Source organism: Cheilinus undulatus, linkage group 1, assembly GCF_018320785.1.
Source record: "Cheilinus undulatus linkage group 1, ASM1832078v1, whole genome shotgun sequence".
NCBI lineage: Eukaryota > Metazoa > Chordata > Actinopteri > Labriformes > Labridae > Cheilinus > Cheilinus undulatus.
Genome location: NC_054865.1, coordinates 53,022,049 through 53,049,458, shown reverse-complemented (window position 1 = coordinate 53,049,458; position 27,410 = coordinate 53,022,049). Strand labels below are relative to the sequence as shown.

General features: G+C 38.8%; 1 protein-coding gene across 9 annotated transcripts in view; it reads left to right on the top strand.

Moving 5' to 3' along the window:
* The window catches only part of map2k5 (mitogen-activated protein kinase kinase 5), a 120,457-nt gene that overhangs the window by 20,043 nt on the left and 73,004 nt on the right, over window positions 1–27,410 (top strand). For 6 of the 9 annotated variants that reach the window (XM_041784270.1, XM_041784303.1, XM_041784278.1 and 3 more), the window contains 7 exons: window positions 13,604–13,722; window positions 13,993–14,041; window positions 16,519–16,586; window positions 22,591–22,660; window positions 25,255–25,295; window positions 26,656–26,723; window positions 26,843–26,891. In XM_041784270.1, coding sequence (XP_041640204.1) covers window positions 13,604–13,722; window positions 13,993–14,041; window positions 16,519–16,586; window positions 22,591–22,660; window positions 25,255–25,295; window positions 26,656–26,723; window positions 26,843–26,891 — 464 coding nt within the window. Of the gene's footprint in view, window positions 1–2,991; window positions 3,368–13,603; window positions 13,723–13,992; window positions 14,042–16,518; window positions 16,587–22,590; window positions 22,661–25,254; window positions 25,296–26,655; window positions 26,724–26,842; window positions 26,892–27,410 lie in introns of all 9 variants that reach the window. The other 3 variants (XM_041784311.1, XM_041784328.1, XM_041784336.1) reach the window with 3 other exon arrangements.

Genomic DNA, 27,410 nt, shown 5'->3' with positions numbered 1-27,410 from the left:
AGTCCTCAGACCACAAAGAGGAGATTATTTGTAAAAAAAGATGCTTCATTTCACTTCAAGAAATTTCATACACTTACTGAACTGAAACTCTTCTCTGCATGTGTTCTGACCATGATAAAGATGTACAACCTATTTTAGTCAAAGTAAAGTATTCACTGGCTTTGTAGGTGCTATATAAAAGACTTACCTTCTGGTAATCTTGCAAATATATTTTGGTATCTGGTGTATCTACAGACCCACAAAATGTGAAATAACCCAGCCCTGTCCTTTGTTGAGCCAGCCAGGGCATCCACTGTGTGATTTTAAAGCGACTGTAACAGTAACAAAACCGTGGAGTATCCTTCGAAAAGTCTCACACATGAAGGCTGTCTCGTTTACAGACTCAAAATGCTACAAACCCTGACAAAAGCACTCTCGCCATCTCTGCCACACACTCACACACACACATGCAGCAAACACAACTAGCAGCTAAATAACAACAAATATTCCATGTTGGCTGGAGGTCCCCAGGTAGACCTATTTCCTGCTTTATTTCTTTTATAATAGGATGCTCATCAAAAACACAGTTCTGCTGTTTTAATGGTGATTTTAGATGCTGTCCGACAGTTTACAAAGGAAATATGCCCCGAAGTTTGAGAATTTGCTTGTGGTTCTGCTCCCACTGTGCGAGTGTTTGCAGTCATATGACCAAAATGTCACTCATACCAGAAATCCTTCTGACCAGTCAGAAGCAGCTGGTCGGGCCTTGGTCAGCCATCGTGTCCCCCTGTGCACTGCACAACAAAAGACGTACAGTCATACTTAAGTTTCACTGATTTCTAAGAGAGTCATATGACTCAAAAATTGTTTGAACACAGTTTACACCTGGCTGTAGTGGTCAACCACTGATTGTTAAACCAGACTGAAAACACTAAATCTGGCTGTCCAGATTCTGCAAAAAACAAAATCCATCATAATAATACCTGTCTCTCATCCAGGCAGGGACAAGGTATGACAAGGTCAATATTTGGTAATTCCCATGGAAAATAATTTTTCATGAAATGTACCACATGTAAACACTTAATTCATGGGGAGGCCCTCAATTTCAGTAAAGTAAACTTGGAACATAAATACATCTAATTTTTTTGCATGATATGATTGCTTACCCAGCCCTGCACATATCACCTGTACCTGTCAGTGTTTTTTAATGGCTTTTGCGCTGTTTTCCACCTGCTCCTCCTCTTCATCATCACCTAATATGCCTACCTGCTCTGTCCCTGCTGTTTGGTTTAGCCCATGTTCTGGTCTGTTCTTCAGTGGCCTCTCTTGGCCCATCCACTGTAAAAATGTAGGTCAATTGTAGCTGTTTATTTGGGCCAAAATATAAGGTTTTTAGTCCTTTGCTTTTTAGCACCACAAATTTATTTTATTTTCTCCAGTTTGCTCATTTAACTTTCTACCTGCAAATTCCACACGCTTTGCTTGCGCTGCATTCCTGGTGCGTAGTGCTTTCCTCTGACTGATGGCATGTGCTCTTGCCCAATGGAAGCATTCCTGGAGCGCAGTGCAGCCCTGAGAAGCTGGAGACTTGAGATCACTAGATCATAGGAGAACTATAGAAATGTAAAATTAAAATATTAATGTTTGCTAGAAAGGATGTGTGTGTCATGCAAATTCAGAAGTTAACTTTTCTTTGTTCAGTATTGCCGCTCTGTGACCCACTGCTCGACTGATGACCTGTTACTTGTGCAACAGGATGGAATGTAATGATGATATAGGGATGGTTTACTATCCGGAGTCCATGCATTATGTTGCATTTTGAAGTTGACTGGATGCTTTGGTCATTTTTTTGGCTGTTCGGATCAATTTGGTCTACCTGGATTGATGCATTTTTGCAGTGGCGTGTGCTAAAAATAGACCTGGACCGTATTTCAGACTGGTGCTTCAGGGTTGGGCAGAGATGGACTGGCACGCGTGCAGTGGAACTGCAAAGGTTGAGATTGTAAGAGTTGAGAGATTTGCTCTCCGATGTGCTTTGCATGTAGATCCCTGCAGATTGCTTCACAGGTTGAGTGTGTGGAATTTGGAGGTTGTTTTTAATCCCTACCACAATATTGAGAATATTTGTTCTAGTCTCATAGGCTCATACTGTTCTATGTTGATGTTTGCGCTGGGCCATACTGGCTTGTGCAATGGTTGTCAAGGACCAACCATACAGCTAATACTTACATAAGAAATGGAAAAGGAACTCTATGACCACTGTATTGTTTGGCCTGGAACAGGTTTGCAGTTTGGGAGTCCTCCTGAACCTCCTGATGGCACCCTCACCCTTTCTGTCTCAGTAACTTCAACCCCAGCCATGTAAATGCACAGCTACACCAGAAGAGAGGGCAAACCGAGGAGCTCATTTGAATCTAAAGAGACATAGTCCAAATCAGACCATTCTGAGAGAGGCTGTTCATAGCTAGTTTATACAGGGTCAAAAACCTATTCTGGTGCTTGACAAAAACTTATTTAAACCACAAGGAACTGTGCTGAACGGTGGAAAAGGGGAATGATATGCCACCTTTAATTTTTTTCACTGCATCATGTAAAAAAAATACCCTCATGTAGTTGCATTTTGCATTCAATAAAGCCACTTGACCAGAGAGTGAAAGAGGAGCCAGTAGAGCTTTGGCGAACCGGTGATGTGTTATTTACGTCAGGTTCGGTTCAAAAGCAGTCTCTATAGAGGAGACACACCTCATAAATTTTTCTATGGCCCCTATGAGCAGGTCAGGAAGGCACCAATATTTCCTCTTTATTAGAAACAACAGAAACAACATGCAGCCATAAAGGGGAGCTCAGAGGTGAATCTGAAACACGAGAAACGGCAGGAAAAGCGTGCTGCTCTCAGGCCTGAGAGGTAGTCACACAATCCATTTCCCGACCTACCCACTTGTTCATACAATGGTGCATTTTCCTCATAACTCTCGCAGCCGTGACTCTCAGACTCTCCATGCTTCATCACAGGTCAACTTGGAGATGAACTTTAAAGGAAGATGTAACAAATGATCGCAGCCTCTCCAGCAATTCATATCCACTGAAGTGCCATAACCCTCTACATATCCTGACCTCAATTTGGAGTCTGTGTGTTGAAGGCCCATCTGAGGGTGATGGTATCGATCTGAGCAGGGACTCTGGCAGCATCAATAAACAACAGGCTTCAGGCTTCAAGGCTGAGGAGACACATCTCTATTTCAGCCAGAGGGTTTTGCATCTGGATGCCCGAGTTGGGACATGGCCCTGGAAGATGGTTGGACGTGTTTTCTTACTGAACTCACAGCAGGTTTGGATCGTCTGTTAGACCAAAGTCAGTGAAATCATCCATACTGTTCGTTCTATCGAGGTAAGTAAAGCCTCAGAGCACACGCACACACATTTGAACTTTGAATAATTACCATTTATGTTAAAGGGTATTGTAAATGGAAAGCTACCAAGTAGGAGTCAATATCTGCAGGAACGATCAATGCTTAACCACAAGACAAATAGTATTTCAAGATCTTCTTTATCAGCATTACAGTGAAGGAAGACGGTGTTTGGCTCATTAATCAATAAACACAACAAGCCAACCAATACATTTGACAGAGACTAATGAAATAATAATCATCTGAGGATGAGGAGGAGGAGGAGGATGGAAAGAAAGCCAACAAAGGCTGCATTTGGACACTTAGTTGCAAACAAAAACCCAGTCATAAATGGAAAAATAAAACTTTAGTAAACAAATAATGGGAAAGCTTCCTGGACAATTTTGTTGCTGTCTTGTTTACTTGCTTTTTCCTCTTTGCTGAGAAAGTTAAATAAGTGTGCCTCATATATTTAGAGTCAAACTGAGCTCACTTTGCGCTAAGCAGCTTGTCAATAGCGAGAGAGGAGGTACAAGGCAAGAGAGGCAGTCTGATAAAATGGCTTTTAATTACCAGACAGTGAATGCTGGCCTTCCTTTTCCACTCTCTCCTCCCAGCCAAGTCAGGACTTTGATTTCTGATAATGAGGATTGCTGACTGGGCTTCATCCTAGTTGCCCCTAAAGCAGAAGGACCTAACGTCAAGTCCTAGGAGGGTATGTTTGACAAAGTGCCATATAGATCCTCTGCTTTTCATCAGAGGGCAGTGCTGGTGGAGGCATTAATCAAAGCGCCCGATAGCCCAGCTTTGTTTTCTCCTTTACTCTCCTGTAACAATTAGGCAGGGTAATAATTTCAGACATTACATGGAAATCAATGGGTCTTTAGCCAAGCTGTTGGTACAGGTGTAAGAGATTAGATACATGTAAATTCAGGTCAATACAATGAACTTATAACCTCTGTGTGTGTACAATTTATGTTTGTGGTGAAGACCGGGGGAAGCAGATAGATGGATAGCAGTGATCAAGACTACGTTAGCATATTCATTCTGGTGCTGTATTTAAATACTCAGCAGTTCTGAGCTATTTGTACTTCTCTGTTTTAATCAGCTATTGCTTTGTGAATATTCATGGGCATGTGCCAGATAAGATTGTTTTGGGGTGAGATACATGTTTGATTGGCAAAATTCAGTCTTGCAAAGCCAATGGACTGGCCGGATTCCATGTTTGTCATTAGGTGGATACATCAGTCAAAGCCTCAAGCTGATACTCTTGTTTCCAGTCAGAGAATGACCGAGCTAATCAGCATCATTTAAAGAGAAAGATGCAGTAGTTATGGGTGTGGTTTAGTTGTACTGCAAACTAGTTAACAATGATGGTTTGTGAAGAGATTGGTTGGGTGCAGTTTTTGCAGCAGCTACATAAGAACTGGATAAGTTCTGAAAGCTTTTCTTGGTGGAAAACATGTTTTACTCTTCCCCCAAACAACTTTGTGAAGAGTTTGATTCACCAACTAGCTCCACTGATAGTGAACGGCAGCATGTTATGACAGCATGTTGAGGTCAGCTTGTGTAGTTTATTCCCTGTGGCAGAGAACATCTTCTACATCATATGTTTTGTCTCTGCTTGACCTGTAATGGATGTGACAGCACGTTTGTCAAAACAGCTCCTGTTTTTTGTCTTTTGCCTTTATTCTAAGAGGACAGAAGAGAGGTTAGTGTTGGAAATCAGGGAGAGAGATTGAGGACTGACATGTGGATAAGGAGCCACAGGTCAGATTCAAACCTGCACTGCAAGATTGTCAGACTAGCTTCTGTTCATGGGGTGTGCCCAAACAGCACCCCACCCTTCAAGATTTTTTTGCCAAGGATATGTAAAACAATCTGGCGTGTCAGATTAAAAAAATCCTTTCAATCTTACCCAGGGCTTCTATTTAGGATATGTGTCCTCCTTTTTTCACCTGTGATTGTGCTGTTTATTTTATATTAATCTTTTCTTTCTGCATATTCTTTGTGTTTTGCTATGCTGTTTTTGTAAAGGGAGCATTTTTAATGAACTGGCACTGTACAAATTAAGACAGATTTTTTTAAAAAGATGTGTTATTTGGCTTTTGCCTTTATTTTTATAGGGCAGTGGATGAAGAGGGAAAATTGAAGGAGAGAGAGTAGGGAATAACATGCAGAAAAAAGAGACACACGTTGGCCGTTTGGGGGTCTTGCCTTTCTGTATATGGAGCGTCACCTAACCACTAGACCATCAGCCTTCCAAAATGGACTAATTGTTTGACAGTTGCTGATTGTCCGATGTTTGTAATATAGCCATGTTTGTTTGTTTGTTCTTATTATGTTTGTTTTAATGTGTGTATATATATATATATATATATATATACTTTTAGTAAATATACAGTATATTTGCATTCTTAAACACTACTTCATAAAGTGTGCTGTGTCTGTAATGACTTTGGTTGGGAATAAGAGGGTTGCCAGTTCAAGTTCCCATTGGACAAAGTGTGGCAATTGGTCTGGTAGTTGGAGGGGAGTCAGATAACTTCCTGAGCACTACTGAGCTACTCTTGAGCAAGGCACCAACTCCCAACTGTTAAGGTACTTCTTCATGAGCAGCAGCCTCTTACTGCCTTCTCTGACATAGCTCCACTCGTGCATGTTTATAGCATCTTGTTTGTGCTGGGAGTAGGAATTGAATTTCCTCTTGAGAGAAGAATAAAGAATATCTTTTGAACAAGATAACCACAGGAAGAAGAGGTTCAGCCTCAAGCCAACCAGAGTTAGAGACTTTGTTTAAGTTGCACATGTCCAGATAGAGTGAGCTCTAACAAATCCTTATAGTTACACAGAAGCCCTGTCAACAGACCTGTGTATCAGCTGTGTGAGGAGAGTGCTGTAAATTAACAGAACAAGAGACTTCATTTTACCCAGAGATCAATGACTTGTTCTTGGATGTGCAATCAGAGAGGCTGATGTGGCTCCCTGATCATAAGGCTGGACTCAACAACAGCTTTAAGTGCCCCTTTGTTTGACATTTAATTATTTGCTAATGACTCATGCCAAGTGAAAACCTTTAAACACAAATGCTGTGTAATTGTGGTGTAAAACCTCTTTGAAAACTTTGAAAGGAAGTGCGGGGAACATGGACATCCGTTTTCTGTACACCCGTTTCCTTAAAAAGACGAAAAAAGTTGCTGTCTCTCCTGAGTGTTCATGCCCACTGCACTTGGATTTTAATGTATAATTATTTTAAGTGGAAAAAGCCACTAACATTTTCAACATTTTCTTTAGTACTTTTTTCCTGTGTACTTTCTTCCAAGTGTGTGTGTGTGTATGAGCAAATTTCTTCTCATTAATCGGTACTCAGTACTCCATCATGACAATGTGACAACAGAATATGAGAAATTTGGGCACATTTTTAAAAATATAAAAAAACTGAAATATCACTGACATAAGTATTCAGACCCTTTTCAAAAAACACATGAAATTAAGCTCAGGTTCCTCCCATTTCTCTTTATCTTTGGCTTTTTATTTGGGGTTTGTTGCAAACTCCAAGTGGGCTTTCACATGTTTTGCACTGAGGAGATTCTGCTGTCTAGCCACTCTTCCATAAGCCCAGATCAGTGAAGGGATACCTTCAGGAACTTTGTCCCGTCTCCACACAGGATCTCTGGAGCTCAGTCAGAGTGACCATCGGATGCTTAGGCATCTCTCTGACTAAAGCCCTGCTCCCCTGGTTGGTCAGTTTGGCCAGGCAACAAACTCTTGGAAGAGTCCTGGTTGTGCCAGACTTCTTCTATTTGGGAGTTATGGAGGCCACTTTTCTTTTGGGAACCTTCAATGCAGCTGTCATTTTTTGTTACCTTCCCCAGGTCTTTGCTCGCAACAATGGCTCATGGCTTGGTTTGTGCTCTGATATGCATTGTCAGCTTTTATAGAGAGATGGAGAGAGATGGATTCCAAACTGTGTCCAATCAATTTAATTTGTCATAGGTGGACTCCAGTCAAGGTGTAGAAACATCTCAGCAAAGATTAAGAGAAATGGGAGGCCCCTGCGCTACACTTGAAGTGTTATGTAAAGGTCCTGAAAAAGAGATTTCAGTTTCTTTTTTTTATTGCAAAAAATCTTGAATTTTGTTATCACTTTGTCATGGAGTACTGAGTGTAGATTAATGAGAATAAAACCCATTTTTTTCTACTGTAACATCAGACTGCAAAACAAAAAATTTGAAAAAAGTGTAGGAGATCCAAATACTTTCTTAACGCACAATTTAATATATGTGTCCTGTGAGTGTTGTTCATCACACTGACAACTGCCCCACAGCAGCAGTCTCAGGCATCAAAAATCATCATAGGATCAGTCAGTTTTTAAGCTGATGGTCACATTTGTCTTTGTTGGTCATTAAAAGGCATGAAGATAAACATCAGCCTGTGTCATAACTATCTTTAAACTCCTCTCAGAGGCTTAAAACTCAGAAAATATTGACACAAATATTGTAAAGATCCATGAAGTCCATCCTCCATTCATCCATTACATAGACATTTAGTAGGACAAACTACAAAGAAAGTAAGAAGTTTAAGTGTTTCTATAGATGGTGTCTTATCCTCCCAAGTTGTTAGTAAAAGCTTTGACCCCTGGGCCATAATAAGAGGAAGTTTATCTGACTTCAAATTGTTAGAAAAGGCAAAAACTGATGGCGTGCAATAGGGTTGTCAGTCACCACAAAACCATTTATGTGAGCAAAAGCAGATGAAGATGCAACTGAGAGCAGCAGCCTTGACCAAAGAAAAGACTTTAGAGGTAGAAAGGGAATGAAAAGTGTCTCATCTGTGTGCACATTGTGAACTAATCTTTGTCTGCCGTACCATGCTCTGAGCATTGATTAAGCATGATAATAGTGTCAGGAATTTTGTCTCGATCCTCTTTGTTAGAGGGAAATTACAAAAAATGTCATGACAATTGTAAATATGATTGAGGACTGTTAAATCTCTGTGTGATCATAAGGACCATTCACAGAATAACCAAATATTGACAGAACATTTAGAATTTAAGGTCAATTCTAAAAAAATATACACCCTTAAGAATTCCACCTTTTATACCCACATAAAGTACTGTATGCTCAGAATTGTACTCGCTGTATAACTTCACATCAATGTCATGCATAGCAAAAGTAATCTGGGGTGACAATGGCAACAAAATCTTTTGATGGAGAACCTAATCATTCCAAATGAGTCATGTACTATTCTTTACAAAGCCTTTCAGTCAAACACTCAATCAAAGCACATTCATAACTAGAATGACATCTGGGTTTTGTCATGACATATTTCAATGATGACAATGAAGATAAAGTACTTTTTCATATATTTAAATCAAATTGTTCACAAAGAAATATTTTATTATTTCCATGTTTTATTAAGTTGTTGAAACCTTTGATTTTCTTTTTGAATTAAGTTGGTTGTTTAATTTTGGAGCACATTTGTTGTTGGTCAGTGTCACGCATTACAAAGCACAGTGCCTTGGAAATTTAGTTTTGATACAAAGCCTTGCTGACATGATTGCACCTGGGTTATATCTGCCTTTGCAGGGGAAACAGAGGAATAAGAAATTGGTTTTACACTAGATTTAAAAATGCTCTTTGACATTCTTTGCAAATATGTGACAATGAGCTTTTTAGATGTTAGATTTGAATACAGACTACTTCTTACGGTTCAATTAACTGCATGCATGTTAAAACTTCTGCAGATAAGTTATTCATAAAAAAATATTTAAACTCTAATATTTTAAATGCTGACAGATGAGAGGCTGACATGTTGTCCTATTAAGTTATGGATATAGCAAGACAGTTTCATTCCTAATTTATTCATCTATTCGAATATGCCCCCCCCCCCCATATGTTTATTGATTTTTTCATTATTATTGCAAAACATGAAACATATACTGAACAATTTGAAACCAAAAACACACGAAGACTAGCACAAACATATATACTCACATACATACATATGCACATTTATGCTAAGCTTGCATACTTCATCTGAATAAAATAAAGAGCACTTAAATTAGAAATTAAATAAATAAAACAGTTACAAAAAAATAATGATGAATAAATACTCCATATTCAGGTGAGGCCCTCAATTTTTGGTTTCATTAATATTCATATGTGGTTCACAAAGTTCAACAAAATCTTTCTGTTTGCTTTTAGCAATAAAAGTTAGTCTTTCCAATCCAATACACTAGGAGAGTTCTTTTATCCATAGTTTCATAGAAGGTGCATCCATACTCTTACAACATAGTGCAAGAACTCTCCTTGCTTAAGAAGTCTAAAATCCAGTAGTTTTGTCCATTTCTGTGTTTGTATAAAGTCCTCTAAATATTCCAAGCACACTAAGCCTGACATCCAAAGGAACCTTGATGCAAAACACCTCTGATGAATATGTTAGAACATCTTTCCAGAATTCCTGAATTGTTGTACATTCACATAAACAGTGAAGAAGGGTACCTTTCTCATTAAAACATTTATTACAGGTATCTAGAATGTTAGCAGACATGCGATGAAGTTTGACTAGAGTTAAGTATGTCCTCATCAACCATTTATATTGCAGTAGTTTGAACCTTGTATTTATCGTCTGTTTTTGAGCCTTTAAACACGCCTTGTGCCATGTTTCCTCGTTAATGTCTTCTTGGATATCAACTTTCCATGCATTTAATCTATCCATAGCAGAATGTTCTGAATATGTTTTTTAAATTCTTTTTTTAATTTGTTTTTGGCCTGGCTTCTCACAGCCATAGCCTGTAATAAGATGCACAATAGCTGTACTTCTGTTTGCAAAGATGACGAAAATTCCCTCTATTTTGGGCACTGATATGATGCAAATTTGGAGCCAGAGTCCTTTCTGTAAGGGTCAGATGGATGAGTCTTGGTATTGGCATCATGCAGTTTCTGCACAGGAAAACATGGGTTAAACACCCCAGTAAAATGACAAAGATATCTAAGGATGATACAGTCAACATCAGACAGATTTTTCCGTCGGTTTAAAGCAAATATTTATGGTTATTGGAGATTCAGTTCATACATCTCACTGTCAAACTTCAGCATGCTCCTATGATGCATGCAGCATTGCAGGAGCCACTTTCTTCACACAAATTTGTGAGCTTTGTTCTGGGCTCTGATCTGGACTCTGTGGAGGTGGTGGGACACAGCTGGATGGAGGTAACACTATCATCGCTCACAGAGAATGTTTGCATACATTCAAATAAAGTAAAATTCTTGTATTTGTCCAGCTAAAACTGGACTTCTAAAATGCATGTAAACATCTTAGTCTGATGGAAATCATACTAAAATACATTTATTGAAGTCAGACTAACACACCTAGATAAATCTGTTGGAGATTGATTTTCTCCTGCACCTTAATTAAACCAGACTGAACTAGGGTTTCATATGCTCCACAATCTCTGCACCGGGCTTTGATCTGAACATGAACAGCATAAAAGCTAAGTGTTGGAGGAGTTGCATCGTTGTCTGCCTTTGGATATGAGCATCACTAGAAGTATAGAGTTCATCTTAGTTATACCAAAAGTACAGGCCAAGGTGTGTATCATACAGAGCTGTCTTCAACATTAAGCACATTGAACCAGAAAAATAGTTTTTTTGCATGTTCCACTGTATATGTGCTGGACTTTGATCTGGATGTTGAGAAACAGAAATGCTAAGCATAATAGAATTTTCTTTATCCTCTGCCTTCTAAGCTAGAAGGGCAGAGCAAATAACAATTGTGCAAAAAATAGAGTGTAGTTCAGTATGCATGGCATTTACAGATATGTAAACGTGTTTTACTGTTAGCTGCTTGCTAACTTGTTAGGACACTCAACAGAAAGATGTTCCATAGCTGCAGAGTGACATATTGCCACCTACCATAGCAGAGTTCTGTCAATAAATTGATCCTCCTGCTGTGTTTGTATACGTTGACAAGAACAGTAAGTCCTGTTAGATTTTCTAATCTAGATATAGCTTGACTTTACCGTGCATGTGAGCGTACTGACGGAAAATGCTTTCCACATTTGTACGGCCCAGTCAAAGCACTGGGCAGCTCCTTCAGTGACGGGCTGCCTCAGCTATGGTGTGTGAAGTTCAGATACCACAGGTCCTGCTGCAGCTTGACTCTAACCAGGCCTTTTCTGTCAATGTACAAACTATATCTTTAACAACAGCAGTGCATTGTGTGCACTGTTTGTTCTTATTTTTGTCCATTCTTGCTCTTTGCTGCTGTCACCGTTGTTCATTTCTCCTCTGTGGGATCAAACAGATTTATTTAATCATACCCTGCCTTATCTTGTCTTATCATATCTTATCTTGTTTTGTCTTGTCTTACAGTCCATGGTTGTCACTCACTCACTTGCTGTTGTTTGTCGACATCTGTGTGTTGATTTGCACTCACTGTTCAGTGTAAATCAGAGATAGAAAAACTACCCTTCAATCTATCTTTGAAAAAATCGTTGTCAATTAGGCCCAAAGAATTCTGAAGAACCCTTCTTGTGTTGTTATTGTGTAACTTTTGTGAAACTGAGAACGAGATTCATTTTCTGTTTGACTGTCCAATTTATGATGATTTAAGGGTCTTACTTTTCAGGAAAATGTCCTTGATTAATGCAAACTTTTTCTGGTTTGATGATTATGAAAAACTTGAGTTCTGTTTCATAAAAGGTACTTTTGCCATAGCAGATTTTATCTGCAAAGCTTGGGAGAAAAAGCAGAGTTTATAGTTCACTACTGAGCTGAGAAAAGATCACGCAACTTCGTAACTGTTATGATTTATTTTATTTTATTTTGTAAAACACTGCAATTCTATTTTTTTGGGTGTCTTATAAACCCATGAGGGGTTGGGCACTTTTTGTGCATGACATGTAAATAAAGTATAATCTAATCTAATCTAATATAAAGTATTACCTTCTGGGAGATAGTATGGAGCTAGCAGATATAAAAGCAATTGCTACAAGCTCTCCTTTCTCCCTACATCCATCTCTCTTCTCAGCAAAGATTCTGCTCAGCTCCTTTAACTTAGTGATGTGTTATACTTTTGCACTTATTTTGTTGTGACATCATACATGATTTTACCTTTGCTCATCTATCTTTCATTGGTACCTCTTTTTAAAGTTATTCCTGTGTAATTGCACTTCTTAACCTGGTTTGTTTTTTATTTAGTTATCTTGAACTGCCCCTTATGTGCTTTCTTTTATATTAAGTTTGCAGGCCTTCTTGCACAAAGTTTTTGTGCAATATTTTTAAATCTGCTTATTACAGTGAGGACAGTGCAATATTTCAGGCCAGGTGCAATATAAACTTTTACCTGTAGCTCTTTCTTGGTCTTTTATCCTTTATCTGGTAACACTTTTGACCATTGTCTGTTTTTTGTTTTGTTTTTTTTTGCATTGACTATGAGCAGCCAAGTTGCACTTTTGTTTTCCCTCTGAGGGGAAAAAAAAAGTTTATCCTTTTTTTGTTTCCACGTGAAATTTTGCCATGATACTCTACCATTGCAGTACTGTAGTAAATGTACTGGGGGTTCTACTATGGTACAAGTACCATGGTAGTTTTAGCTATGGCAGTACATGCAGCAGGGTACTTCTATCATAGTAAACAACGTAGTGTGTACAATAGTAGATGTACCAAACCGCCTATCATAGTATACCTACCTGGAAACGGCTGTACTACAGCGTATCATGGTGCCGTTGTGATTTTCTAAACTCGATAATACAGTTTAAAAAAATGTAAAGCTGAATTACCCCCCTGGTGTAAGTAAAGTTAAATTTTGATTCTTGAAGTACCCACCGTATGCCAGGAGGCATTTTTCGATAAGATTCAGATTATTGTGAAGGGGCACTGGAATAACCGACTTTTATTTTGAAGGTCCTTGAGAGGATGTTGATTGTCGGATGAGTTGTGGTTTCCTCTGAACTAGCTGCATGGCTAAACACCTCCGATAAAACAGTGTAAAACTTTTCTCCTATAAGCGGTTTAGCACATTTGTACAGCTAAAGCTAAACGTTAAATGGAACCGACTTCAACGGTTCACCGTCAACGTTTTAAATCTCCGCTTCGTTTAACACAAGTGTCTGGACTCAGCAGGATGCTAGCATGTGTCGTTAGCAAACCACTGCAGGAAATTAGCCTGTTAGCCTAGAGAGCCAGCCCAGTTTTACTATGAGGTTTATTCGTTCCTCTTTATGCTCATACTAGATTTAAATAACCTCTCCAAAATGGACAGCGAGGCGATAGTTATCCGAATAAAAACGCCTTCGGGGGACATGGACTCGTCCGTCGACTGTCCATCTCTTTTGAACTTCAATGACTTGCTGGTGAGTCTTCAACATACAAGAGAGCTAACTGTCACTTTGCATACATGTTGATGCTAGCAGTTTCGATTTGTGACAGCTGTATGGTAAAAACACCACATACAGTGTCTGTTGTATTACTGTGTCTGAGTCTTGGTAAAGCACAATAACTAAACGTATATCTCATCATGAACCCAGCCTTACATGGTAATGTGTCAGTTTTGTTTATATGACGTTATTTCTGTATTGTATGTCATCTACGTCATCTAAAGTTCTTAACTGTGCTTTTTTCAGGTGGCCATACGAGATGTAATGCCCGAAGCTACTGTTACAGCCTTTGAATGTGAGTTTTTTTTCCTTTCAAGTTCAAGTCAGTAACATAACATAGTTGTGCAGATTTATTATAATCTTATGGTTAAGTGAACAAAGCACTAGACAACAAGTAAAATATTAGAAGGATGAAAACAACAGAAAGAGAGCAAAGGGTGTTGTTTGCAATTCTTTACAGCCTTAAAAGGGACATTGCAAGCACTTGTTGATAACTTGGAGAATACATCACTTAAATAACGTAACACATCACACTCGACTCATGACAACATTATCAGTAGTCTGATTGATCTCTCTTTGTGGCTGAAAACAAACCAGTGATCCTCTTCATTCAAGGCTTGTCTTTGACATACATGGTGGCTGATGGATCAAGTTTTAACTTGCATTTGAAACTGTATGCTTAGCAAAAGTGTTGCAAGAAACAGCAGTTGTGGCTGGGTTCAGTTCTTAAAATAAGCAGCACATGACTAGAAGAAAAGAAACAGATGCTTAGACAAGACCAGGAGACTGGCCGAAGAGATGGTGTCAAGGTTGTCAAAATTTTCAAACTGTAGATAGATGGAGATATACTTTATTAATCCCAGGGGAAATTCAAGATCCATATCTGTTGTTTTATGTTAAACAGTACTAAATAGTACCAAAGCTGTGAAAAAAACTTGCATAAACCATCATATTTTTAACCCTGTGTGAGCAGAGAGATAGAGAGTGCATATAAGGTGTTATCAGATTGTTTTCACAGCTGTTATGCTCTAAGAAAAAAGGAACACCTCCAAAGAGAAAGTGATTTAGTTATGATGCTGAAGTGGTGCTGTTTTCTGCCCTCTGTCTGTCTCTCTGCTCCGTACTCAATCACAGAAATAACACAGTTAACTGTTAATTCACTTGTCAGCAGGTAAGTTTTATCAAGTCTCTCATAAAGATGCACATGTTAAGTTACTGTCTGTTATGGACCAAAGGAGCCCAAAAGAGAGAGACAGTGACATCTCCTGCTCCCTGAAAGTTTTTTCATATCGTCATTTTGGGAATATATTTGGCTATATTAGGAAAACTAACAGTGTTAAATTTGATTATGTATTTGGTGACCCTTTATAATATGCAGGTTTGAAAAAAAAAAACTAACAAAATAAACCAGTTTTAGGAGTGCAGGAGATCTTTTTTTGTTGTTGTAGAACCAAACTGTGGTGATATTTATAGTCCATTTTTGCTATTTTTGTATTGAAATTAAAAATCTGGTGTTGTAACAGCTCTAGAGAGTATACATTGTCTTTTCCCTGCCGATTGCACTTCTTATTTTGTCAAACCTCAGACTTTTGAAAGGCCTCACAATTAGAATTCTGCCCATTGCTCTCTTTCCACTCTCCCCAATATTTCTGTTAACATATTTATGTTGTGCTGTTGATGGTATTACTTAAAAAATACACAGCATGTCAAAAAACAAAAACACACATTCCATGCCATTAAAGGTAGAAGCAAACACAGTCTACCAAACAAACAAAAAACAAAGAAGCACATTGTGTGCCATTAAAGGTAGCAGCAAAAACTTATTTCAAACATTTTAGATCTTTTGTTTTTGGAATAGGAATAGGCTATCTTTTACCTTCACACTCATGTGAATGGGATTCTCCCATTTTTCTAAATTATAATCTGATAATCTAAGTTATATCTTGGACTTGTATTGTTTTTCACAATTAAGTTGACAACATATGTTGAAAACTATGAAAACAAAGAAGATGGATGGTCAAGGACACCTCTGAGAGAAACAACAGGAAATTTCCATCAAGAAAAACCCACAATAGGTGAATAAGAAGACCTCAGTCTCAACTGCAACTCCTGGATAGCTTAAAAGCTAACAACAACTGCCAGTTACTGCCATGGAAGACTGCCTGATCAACAGGAGACTACTGAAGGCTACCTACTGAGGTAGCATGGGGTGGTGCTTACGACAGCAGCGGCCTGGCGCTCCATCACTAGCAGCAAAACAAAGCCCTACACTTACACCAGAACTGACAGCGTGCCCACGGAGTTTACATCTTTCTCGACGGAGATTATCCAGAGAGCTGAGACTGAAAGGAGGATGACGCAGAGCAGCACAACCCCTAGCTGGTGGGGAGGAGGCAGAGACGGCATTGTGTGAAAAGGCGGAAGTGGGGCAAAGAAGCTGGGCCGCAGGCTAGGCTAAGAGCGGCCCCACACAGACCTGTCATACCAAGCTTATTTCTCTCGGATGCCTGCCCCCTTGCCGGCGGGATGGAGGATGTGAGTCTGTGGATTTCTAACCACCGCTTGGATGACTGTTTGCTGCTACAGAAGAGACTGCCAAACATAATGTCGTCGTGTTTTTACACTGCAATGACAATAAATGACTTTCTATCTATTTAAATGAAAAAAAAACTTTTATCATGGCTTGTGTTTGTTACTGATATTTTTTAATAATTTATTTACTATTTTCTGTCCTTATCTTATAGTTCTGCTTTGTTGTTTTTTTTTTTTTAGATGAAGACGAGGTGGGAGACAGAATCACTGTAAGAAGTGATGAAGAGCTCAAAGCAATGCTGTCTTATGTGAGTATGAAACTTGAATTATAATTCTTTTATACTGCCTTGTGTTACCTCAGCTGAACTTTTTTTAATCTGCTGAGTATGTTTTTACTACAGTAGATCATCTCCAAACAGTAGGTCACCAGAAACAAATTTAGTCATTTAACAAATAGCTTAGGAATAACTATCAAAAAAGTGTTTTTCCAAAAGAAGAAAGTCAACAGCCAAAGGCAGAATGGAATTCATATAAAAGAAAACCGCAGTATACCTACCCACACAAATACTGCCCCTGTAAAAAATAATTTATTATGCTATAAAATGGCTGCAGAAACCTGCCCTCACTGCTTTTTGAAAATATATTGCTGTGTTAGGCCATTTCATAAATGCACATTTGAAAATTTCTTGAAAGTTCAAGGCAGACTACTCACTGAAGTGCAAGTGAACCCCCCCCCCAGAGCTAACCCTGCCAACTTTAAGATTTTAAAAACGCACAGAAAGTGAGCAGTTTGGTACTGAGAGGAGGGAGGGGAAAAGGCATTTTTTTCTTTTTAAAGGACGGGGTTTTCCAGATGAAGCGAAAGTGACAGTGACTCACCTTGCCAGAAGGTGACACAGAGTCCCGCAGCACTGCTGCCTCAGAGCGATCTTTTGAGGTGGAGGATTTTTCCCCTCCAGAGTCCCCTGAAGCAGGCTGTGGAGTGGTGGCGGACCGTGGTGGTCCTGAGCACTACCTATTTGGGCCATTTGCTCCAGCACCAGCGTTACTCAAGCCGGAGCTCTCGAAGCCGAAGCATTGCAGGTGCAGGAGAGGATGGGAGTGGTCTCTGAATGGTAAAGTCAGTTAGAGGCGGTAACATTCTACCTTTTATATAGAGTTTGTGATGTAGAAACCAACCAATGGTAGGTTTCTATGTCACATAAGCCCCGCCTTTTCAGAAAAGATTTTTCAAAGTAGATCTCCGTTTTAGCTAATTATAAGTCGTAAAATGCATATTTTTATTAGTTTGGGGCAAATGTCAGAGATAACAGCAGCATTGATGTGTTTTATCAAAGTTCAGTCAGATGCTTCAGTGTACTGCTGAAAAAATGTTCAAGTGTTCACTACTTCTTTTCTACAGATTAGAAAGATGATGAAGTTTAAGTTTAAGAAAGTTTAACACTGGCTTTGGATATTTGTAAGTCACCAACCTATTAAGAATTTGAAAACATAATATAGTCTAATTTTTATTAAACCTAGGGTGAACAACAGCTTATTGGCAATGTTCAGTTTCACACAGACACACAAACACACACAATCACTACCCATTCAGCTCCCCCTCCCAGTGCAGTACATTTTCATATTCCCCCATACTTACTGTTCATGCCACGGACAGTAAGAGTAATGGCGTGTAATGGGTTTCTCTACGAGGTACACTGAAAGCTAAATGAACTGTCAATTTTTATTATTTATTATTCAGTACTTAAAGTTTTGCCTCATTAAAGAGCGGGCCCCCTGGGCAGCAGAATTGTTCAAAATCTACTTTCATCTGTGGATGTCTTTTACCCCCCATCAGCTCACAATGATGCTGCTAGAGCCACAGGCACAATTCACACTCCTTGTTTTTTTGTCCATCTTTATCATGCATTCACTTGTATGGTTGCTTTTTAATCATTAAGTAGCAAAGGATAGCTGGGTGATTAAGGAAAAGGAGGTAGCTGTTGTGCTGATGAGTGTTAAAACAGGGGTGGAAAAGTATTGACCTCGACCAGCCTCATATTTACTAACACAGCAGACATGGTTTGAGGTTCTTTTTTGGCTTTTCCGTCTGTGCTGTCACCTGTTAACAGCGGAGTGTCTTAAAACTCGAGCACTGATGACACATACAGTTTCAAGGATTTTCTGTCCTGGATGTTTTGATTTTAACTTAGATTGTTTTATAGATAGTTACATTGCATTTACAGATATCCTCAACAACCTAATTTAAAAGTGAAATAATACTGTTAAAGTAGATTATCATAGTGCGATAGCTGTTTTGCAATCCCTGTAGATAATGTATAAATGCATAATTACGTAACAAAGCAATGCAATTCCCCCGCAACAAATGGAACAGCCTACACTACAAATTAACTTGCCAATATGCAGTTTTATATATGGTTCATAAAACAGTTAATGCCATCTTTAATGGTGAGTCGGTTTACAGATGCGTCAAATACACACAACTAAAAGGAGGGTGAAAGTTATCCCTCTCTGTTCTCTCAAAAAAAAAAATCAATCTTATCAAAATTGCTGAAAAATCAATGTTAACTTATCACTCAGGCTTGTCACTATGGGAAAAATATCATTGTGATGCTTTTATGGCTTGATCATGATCTCTATCTTATCACAATTCTTTTTCTCTTTGGATTTTTAAGATGAATCTTTAAGCTACTGAACAGAACAACCTAACTTATCCTCCCATATCATTTTTAAATTCAAAAATACAGGGTTTAAATGTCGAATCTGTGTAATTTATTTTCTTTTTCTTCAGCAACATTAAATACTTAAATATTTGCCATTTTGTAGTTGGCACCATCAGCAGAGGGTCTGGAGGTCTTCAAGAATATTTTAAGCCCAAGTATCTATTTCCCTGCATTCTAGTCTATTGTATTGAACCACTCTGTGCATTTTCTGCACCATGATACAACTATGATATACTTGTGTGGCCTTTTTATGTTTTAAAATCTATTTCAGTATTCATCAGGCACATTTCATACAGTGATATTCAATTTAAAATTTGTGGCTTTATACAAGTAGGCTCTTTTTGTATGATATTTTATATGCCAGATGTACTGAAGTTTTTATAGACTTTTAAGAATGACAAAATGAACACATTTAAATTTAAGCTTGGATGTGATTGATTTCCGTGACACATGGTCATTCAGTGAAGTCGGGACCTTATTTTATTTTTTAACATAGTCTTGATTTTTATTCTTAGAGGGATTGGGAGAACATCAATAGAAAGAGCAATGATGTTATAGTCACACACACCTGTCTGGTGTACACTGAAGGAGAACAGTGAGCTTAGTTAAGAAATAATAATAGCTATACATTTATATATTTCAATGATTGTACAGTCTAAAACATTGATGTCAGGACCTTGCTGATATCACTGCCTCTGTCCCTAAAAAGAGACTGGTTTTGGAAAGTTTCACTCATGATTGTGTTATTAAGATAGTAAGAACAAGTGTGAGAGAGATGCTGTATTAATCTCGAGGGAAATTTAAGACAGGTACTTCTCATGTAGAGGTGGAGGCTTGTTAATAACTTAATAAAACAATGAAAGAAGAGAATATTATCTATTGTGCGGGTTAAAAGAAGAGTATTATATTATAACTGAACATAGTGCAAATATTTTCCTGATTTATTTTAATACCTCAACATTCTTGGTCTTTGAAATAGTGAAAGAAGTCTAGAAGTAATTCACAATGCCAAAATTGGCTTCCTAAGTGTTTTACTTTGTCTAGAACCCCCAACAAGTTTTAGCAGACTTTTACGGGGATGCAAAAGCACATGAAAGTATCAGCTGTTATCCCTGTATTTATTAAGAAGCAAGGATGCAAGTATTTCTTCAGGTCAAATAAGTTAATTCTTTTATTATACTGATTAATTGTTTATCAGGACAGTTGTCATTTATACATTAGACATTTAATAAATAATTTATAACGTTTGCATTTATTTTTTAGCGCAGTTTTGCATTTTCACATCAGAATTACCGGCTACAATTCACACCATCTGTGTCCTTTGTGCTTGTATTTTTTGCACATAACATCGGTTAATTCTGTTAAATTTCCCTTCTGAAAAAAATCAACCAAATTGATCTAGTTGTGGTAATAAAACCTGAATTATGTGCTTGTATTAAGCTGAACAGGCTGCTAAGTATTATTTCAACCTCTAAACTCATAATTATTTCCCATCAACCTTTTTTTATTCCAGTGCCAAGACAAGTTCTTTAACAGCGTATTACTTTATGACCTGAACCTGCACCTTGCTTTACGTAGCACAAATATTTAATATCCCAAACACGACATTGCTTCTTCTGCAAATTCCAAAGCCAGTATTACTGTGATTTTTTTGGTAAACAAATTCAGAAGTCCTGTAATAGCTTTCTACTCCTCCTGGGACTGCAGAGTATACAAAAAACTGCTGATGATGAGGAAAATATGTGGCTCACTAACATATAATTTACACTACCACTACTTTGAATGTCTTATATAAAGGTTATATATTTCAGCAGTCATTTGAATTTTTAATGTTTTTTTTTTTGTAATAGTTGTTGCTGTGGTTGCCGTTTGGCCTCCATTGAGACCCCAGTGGATTTTTGCTTATGTGTTGTTAATTCCGGGTGAGCAGACAGCTATTATGGGAAATTAATAGGAATTAAGGGAAAGCAGCATGTCAGGTGAAAGGTGGGAAAATTCATTAGAGTCTCAGTGGTTGCCCGTGTGTGTATTCCTTTCTGTGTTTGTGGATAGTGGTAACACATTCATAACAAGAATTTTAAATATGCCTCTACAACATTTTTTTCTAATGCAGGACATCTGCTTTAATGTTGCTTAACAAAAACCTCCTTAATGCTGAGCAAAATTAATGCTCATAATCAGCAGTTAATTAACATCAGTCTGCAGAGGGCATTTATTGTGAGAAGTATCCGCCATCACTGAGAACATTGATTGCTACATGCTCCTGTGAGACCCACCAGTCTTGCAGGCATCTCTAATCATTGTTCGACACCTTGAAAGACAGACACCTCTGTTCAAAGTTAAAGACTGGTCTGTGTCAGGTGCTAAAAAAAACATGTGACCTCATCCGTTTCTCGCTCAGCTCCCCCTGGAGGTAGAAGCTCTAATTCCACCATTCTTACTCCCATTTCCCCTCAGCCTGCTAATGATGATGAGACCCTCTCTGTGCTCTCGCTCTCCCACTTGTCCCTTAAGGCTGAGCGATGGTATTTGGGATCGGACACTGTTTAGTTATTGGCCAACAATGGAGGATGTCTTTTAATAACACACCTACTACAGATTAGGTGGTAATTGCAGCCTTAATCAATAAGCTAGCTGAGCGGAAAATTAAAGGTACACGAAGCCCGACCCCCCCCCCACGCCCAGAAACACAAACAACACGTTTTTTGGTATTAGGCCCATTGTTCAGATGTGGCCTAGTGAGAACGCTGGAGGGCGAAGGCAGAGGGCTGCGAGCGAGGAGGGATCTGACAGTGATAAATAGGCCTTTTAATAACAGCTGTGCCACTTGAGCAGCCATTCTGAGCCATTCCCATCCAAGCCAGTCCCATCGTCCTCCCTCCCTCCCTCCTTTTCCCACAATGAGAGAGCAAATTTACATATTGCTATGATGACTTGGTAGTTCATACTGGATTTTAAAAGAAACATATTCGTAAGTAGACTTAAACATTGACATCTCATAAAGTGGTCTTTGTCTGTTAATTCTTGCTGGTAATTTCATTTGTGTGAAGCCTCAAAAAGGAGGAGACATGAACATAACCCACCTCACAGTTTAACAGATGGTTTGGTTAACTGAAACATCAATTATTGCATTGCCTTGGCAGGCGTGTGAGAGGCTCCAGAGCGTGTGTGCACGTGTTAGTCCTGTAGGATATGAGTGTTTGGTGAGCTGTTGACCTGGAGGAGAAAAGGGTTAATGCTACACTCCTCAGAACAAGCCCACAGGGCATTGGTCCTCATCGGTAACAGATTTCAGCACAGCATGCTCACATTTGTGGGAACACTGTGGATTAATTCTGACGTCATTTAAATAAACAACCTTTTGTGTGTGTGATTTTCTAAAAAATGTCAGTGGAGTGCAAAATTTTAAAGGAAATTCACCAACAATTTTCTGTAAACTGTTATGTTATTCTACTTCAGTTCTTTTACAGATTTAAGTCCTCTTTATTAGTGAAGCAACTTATGGCCTTTTTGAAGTCTTGACATTTTTGCAGTAGTCACTTAAATAACAGATACCCTCAACTATTTATGACTCTTTTTCCTTTTATAGTACTGCAACACAATGAATGAACAACGCATGAATGGGCTGCTGCCGGACCCTCTACAGATTTTTCCACGAGGTATGGTACATTTTATAGTTTTTCTTAGTTGTTGATAAGGTTGTCCAAGTTTTTGATTCTACAATAGTTGTCGATACATGTTCTAAAACAGTGTTTCTCAACTGGTGGATCGGGACCCAAAGGTGGGTTGTAAATTCGTAAAACTCGTAAACATGATCAACTTTAAGCTATTATTAACAATTCACACAGTTTGGAAAATGTAAACAGAAATTTGACTAAACCACTTGAGTCTGAAAAAATAACGAAATTGAAGAATTTGTCTGCTAGCATTGTTAATTTCGTCGACTAAAACTATAACTAAAAATGTTCATCGACAGCCTCTTTTTTCCATGACAAAAATTAGACTAAGTCTAACAAAAATAGATCTGTGATGCAGCATTTCCACTAGACTCAAAATGACCGGCAGTCCTCAAGAATTCCAGCCATTTAGAACAACTACCGGACATTTGCTTTAACATTATTTTGCTGCATTAACAGCAGCAAAATAAATAAATTTGATATTCTGTGATACATTGATACATACAAGTCTGCGCTAAATGGGAGAGGTGACACATTTTTATTTCCAGACCTGACCCAAAGCCGAGACAGAAACCAAGCCAACAGTAAACCTGAGTAATTATTACCCTGCTATTACAGACACACGTTAGACCCTAGAACCGACTGCACAAAGACTTTCTCGTATTCTTCTTTGTGTAAGTGGTTTAAAGTATCAAAATAAAGGCTGCGTGCTTTTCCTTACACACACAGTCAGTTAGACTGTTGATAAACAACAATGGTTAGCTTCACATTAGCACCGTTAGCCTGTTATCACATTGGCTGCTACTGTAACTTTGCAGCATACAACAGCCACATACCATCCTCTACCAGCATCCAAACATATCTCCCCAGTGCTCTGTTAACTGGACGCTGCGTTAGAACTCTACATTTCAAATGAAAAATGAGTCTTACTGTCAGTTGCTAATATCAGTCCTTGTGATGATATCACTGTAACCTCTGCTAAACCAGTAAATCGAAGCATCCTGGTTTCTTTGGACTAGTCCCAAAAAGGGAAAAGCTCCACAGCAGATAGTCCGGTCCAGTCCTCCTCTCATTAACGGCTTATACAAGACTACTTCTGCTAATTAGCCGGCGTAGGCCTCTCTCTCTCTCTGCTGCTGAATCTGTGTTTACGACGCTCAGCTATACAGTTCCCTTTGTTTCAGCCTCTTCATTACTCGCAGCAATGAAATACTCAAAATCCCTCCATACTGCTGATGATATTAAACCTTTGGTCAATGAGGAAAACCTCACTGAGATTAAAATTCTGTTTTATGAAAAAGCTCTGGTCAAACTTTCCCACTTTCCCTGCATAGTCCCCAGGAATACTGAGCACGCGCAGAGAGATAGCATTGCTTTGACATCATCGTGCATACATAATTTGCCATGTGCTTGCCGTCTGAGGAGATAAGCAACCCCAGCACGATTAAAAGATTAGGCAACTTTTAGTTTATATTAACGCATTCTCGCAACATATCTTCTAGGTTACACAAAATATAATATGCAAGTATTCAGTATTTACTTATCTGGTCATGTGCATGTTTTCTGCCGGACATTTTGACCGGTTATATTTTTACTTGCCAGACTTCCGCCCTTTTTACCGGCCAAGGACCGGCAATTGCTATCATGACTAAAACTGGCAAAAACTAAGTGTAGTTTCCGTCAGGATGACTGAAACTAGACTAAAATGTAATGTAGTTTTTGTCGGGCAGTCAAAATTTGCGATATTTCTCCACTGTGGGTAAATCTGTCAAAAACACAATGCAGCTGTATCTCTTCTGCCTCTTTGCTGTAGAAAGCAGGGATCCAGGTTTGGCAGAGTGCATAGAACACACTACCATGATTTGGTACCAGATTTAGGCAAGAAAATAAATGCTTGGACTAAAAGTAAAGACTAAAATGTGAGGACTTTTTATGGACTAAAGCTAGACTAAAACTAAAAGGATAGAAATAACTAAAATATGACTAAAACTAAAATGCATTTCTTTTAAAGCTTAAAACTAAGGCTAGATTAAACATAGCTGCCAAAATTAACACTGTCTGCCAGAGAAATAATGCAGCATCTTGACAGTGTTAACATGTACTGACTCATTCTTTTATTATGTTGACACTCATTTATAAATCTGTGTTTATTTTGCTCCAATGATGTTGAAACTGCAAGCTTGTGTTCAGGCTAAGCCTCTTTCAGCTCTTGTTTAACACATTGTACTATCTTTCTGAGCTGGTTTTCACTATGAGGGCTGTTTTCACATATCATATAGATCACCACCATTTAGAATCATTCATAATCTCCAGCCCCTATAGGCAAAGTGATGAAACCTTTTATTGTAGCTCTTTTCCACTTTTCTTTAACACTGTACTTCAGTTATTCTTTCTTCCTACATTCCACCAGCTGTCTCAAGAGCCCAACATCTCAATAACTCTCTCCCTTACAACTAATTTCAGAGTAACCCTCATTTCATTTCATCTTTTTTGCTTTATAAAGAACTGATTCCTTTTCAGCACATTTGTAAATGGCCCAGTGATGTGTTCTACAATCTAGTCAATTACTGTTTCAGCCGGCAAGACTCCAGGGATCCGGAACATACATGGCCTGAAGGTACCTATCTCAATAATTGTTTCAGCTGCCTTACACAGAGAGTGCGGGAGGAAGGGAGGTAGGGAGGGTGGGAAGTTGAGGCGAATGGATTGGTAACGCTGTGTTCCACTTATTGAAATGTCAATTGAAGTCAAGGTTCTCCTTTTCTTTCACTCATTTTCTTGCTCTCCTTGTCTATGTTTATGTATGGGGATGGCTGGCTGTGGCTGGCACAGGGTTCGCCTTTCTCCTTCTGCTTCTCCCTGCGTTCTTGTTCCTATGCCGGAAAGTCGTTTAAGGGGAAGGTGTTATAGCTGAAACCTTGATCCTTCCCTCATGAGTATTATGATCCCCTCTCTCTCTCTGTATTACTAAAAAAATTTTAGCGTTGGTTAGGGCAAAAACTAAGTCAATAAGAAGGTGTCGTTCAACCATGAAATTGTCATTACATGCCGCCCTCTGCCATTTACAAAAGGCCTTCCACAGACCTTCCTGTTTTATGTATGGCATATGTTGCCATTGAAGCTCACTGCTAATTACCATGGGTTAAGTGACTTGACATTTCTTCCATCTCTCCAGATGATCCATATTATATCCATCTCCATTTCAATAATAAAATTACCCCCTCCCCAATACTCAAAGTGCTTTAATCAATGTATCCTCGAAGGAGATTTGGTAAAAACTACTGAACTGTATCAGTTTTTTAAGGTCAAAGGTCTGGTTTTGAGAAAATTGTGTTTTCTGAAAACCTCTAGTCCTTCAGTAATCTTTCCCCTCTTTTCTCCCGTTTTAATATAAAAGTAATTGGCTGAGGGGAGTCTTGTGCACTGTTTAAATTAGGTCTTCCTGGGCACTAATTAAAGAGAGAATCCCTGTGCCTTGGTGGACCCATCACAGCGGCCTTTTGACCTCAATTAAATGAGATATTTTTAGTATCCCCCTTTTCAGGGTCTTGTCTCTTCTTTCTGTACAATATCTGTGTTGAATAAAGAAGTTGTTGGAGTAAACAGAGATGCAGATGAAAAGATTTTAAAAAGCCTTTTCCAAATTTTGTTTTGTCTGCTGAATTTTTAATGTGAAGACATCTAGTTGTAAATGCAAGCACATTTTTCCTCTCTTCATCTTTCCCCTCTTTTTTCCTGCTGTCTGTCATGCTTCCATCTTCTCTATGTGGACACTTCTTTCTTTCTCCTCCTGCCCCCCTTTGCTCTTACAGAAGCCAATTAACCTTCAGGCTGAACTGAGAGCCTGTGTTTTGTTCTTGTTCATTAGGGGGTCTGGCCATATGTCTGTCTGTCTGCCTGTCTTTTGGCCTTGACCACTAGGTGTGTGCCTGTGTTTGTGTTTCTTTTCACACTTGTTTGTGTTTGCACACATTCAGGTTAATACAAGACCTAACCCAGCCAATGATTGCACACATGCTGTTCAAGACTCCATGGCCAACAACAGGTGAGCTGGTGGGGGAACGAGGAGCATGTTTCAATACCTGGAATAAACTACAGTTGAATGGTTATTAGATCGGAGCAAAAACATGTTTGTAATACTTGTTATTGTGATCCGTCCTCCAGTTTAAAGAAGTCATCTGCTGAGCTAAAGAGGATCTTAACAAATGGGCAGGTGAGTGTGTGTTTTTGGGTTTAAGTAAAATCTGACTGCTGTTATCTCCCTGCACCTGGTTTCACCTGATTAGAGCACATTCTCACTAGTGTTTGACTCCGCTATTGATTTTTCTCTGCTGCCAACTGTGGGCATGTTATACTGAGTGTGCTCAGTTGTTGTCTCTTCACTGATCCGCACACACATACACACTCAGCAGTGGCTAGCATGTCAGGGAGACAATTAAGCTGTGGCCTTTCAGGTTCCTGCTGTAACACAGAGCACTAATAGAGCTGTTCCCTCTCCTCCATCTCTCCATCTGTCTCCTCTCATTCTCTTTACTTCCCTCATGTTAGCAAATCAAACAAGATGAATTTTGGTGGTGGTGGTGGAGTGTACATGTGTGGAAGCAAGATGTTTTGTCCATCTCTTTTTGGGAGATTAAAAAAATCTGTCTTGGCAGCTGTTGATATTATATCACTTGCAGTGTGAGTAGACATTTGTCCACACAAACTGGAGCTACAGGGTGCTCTAACTGTA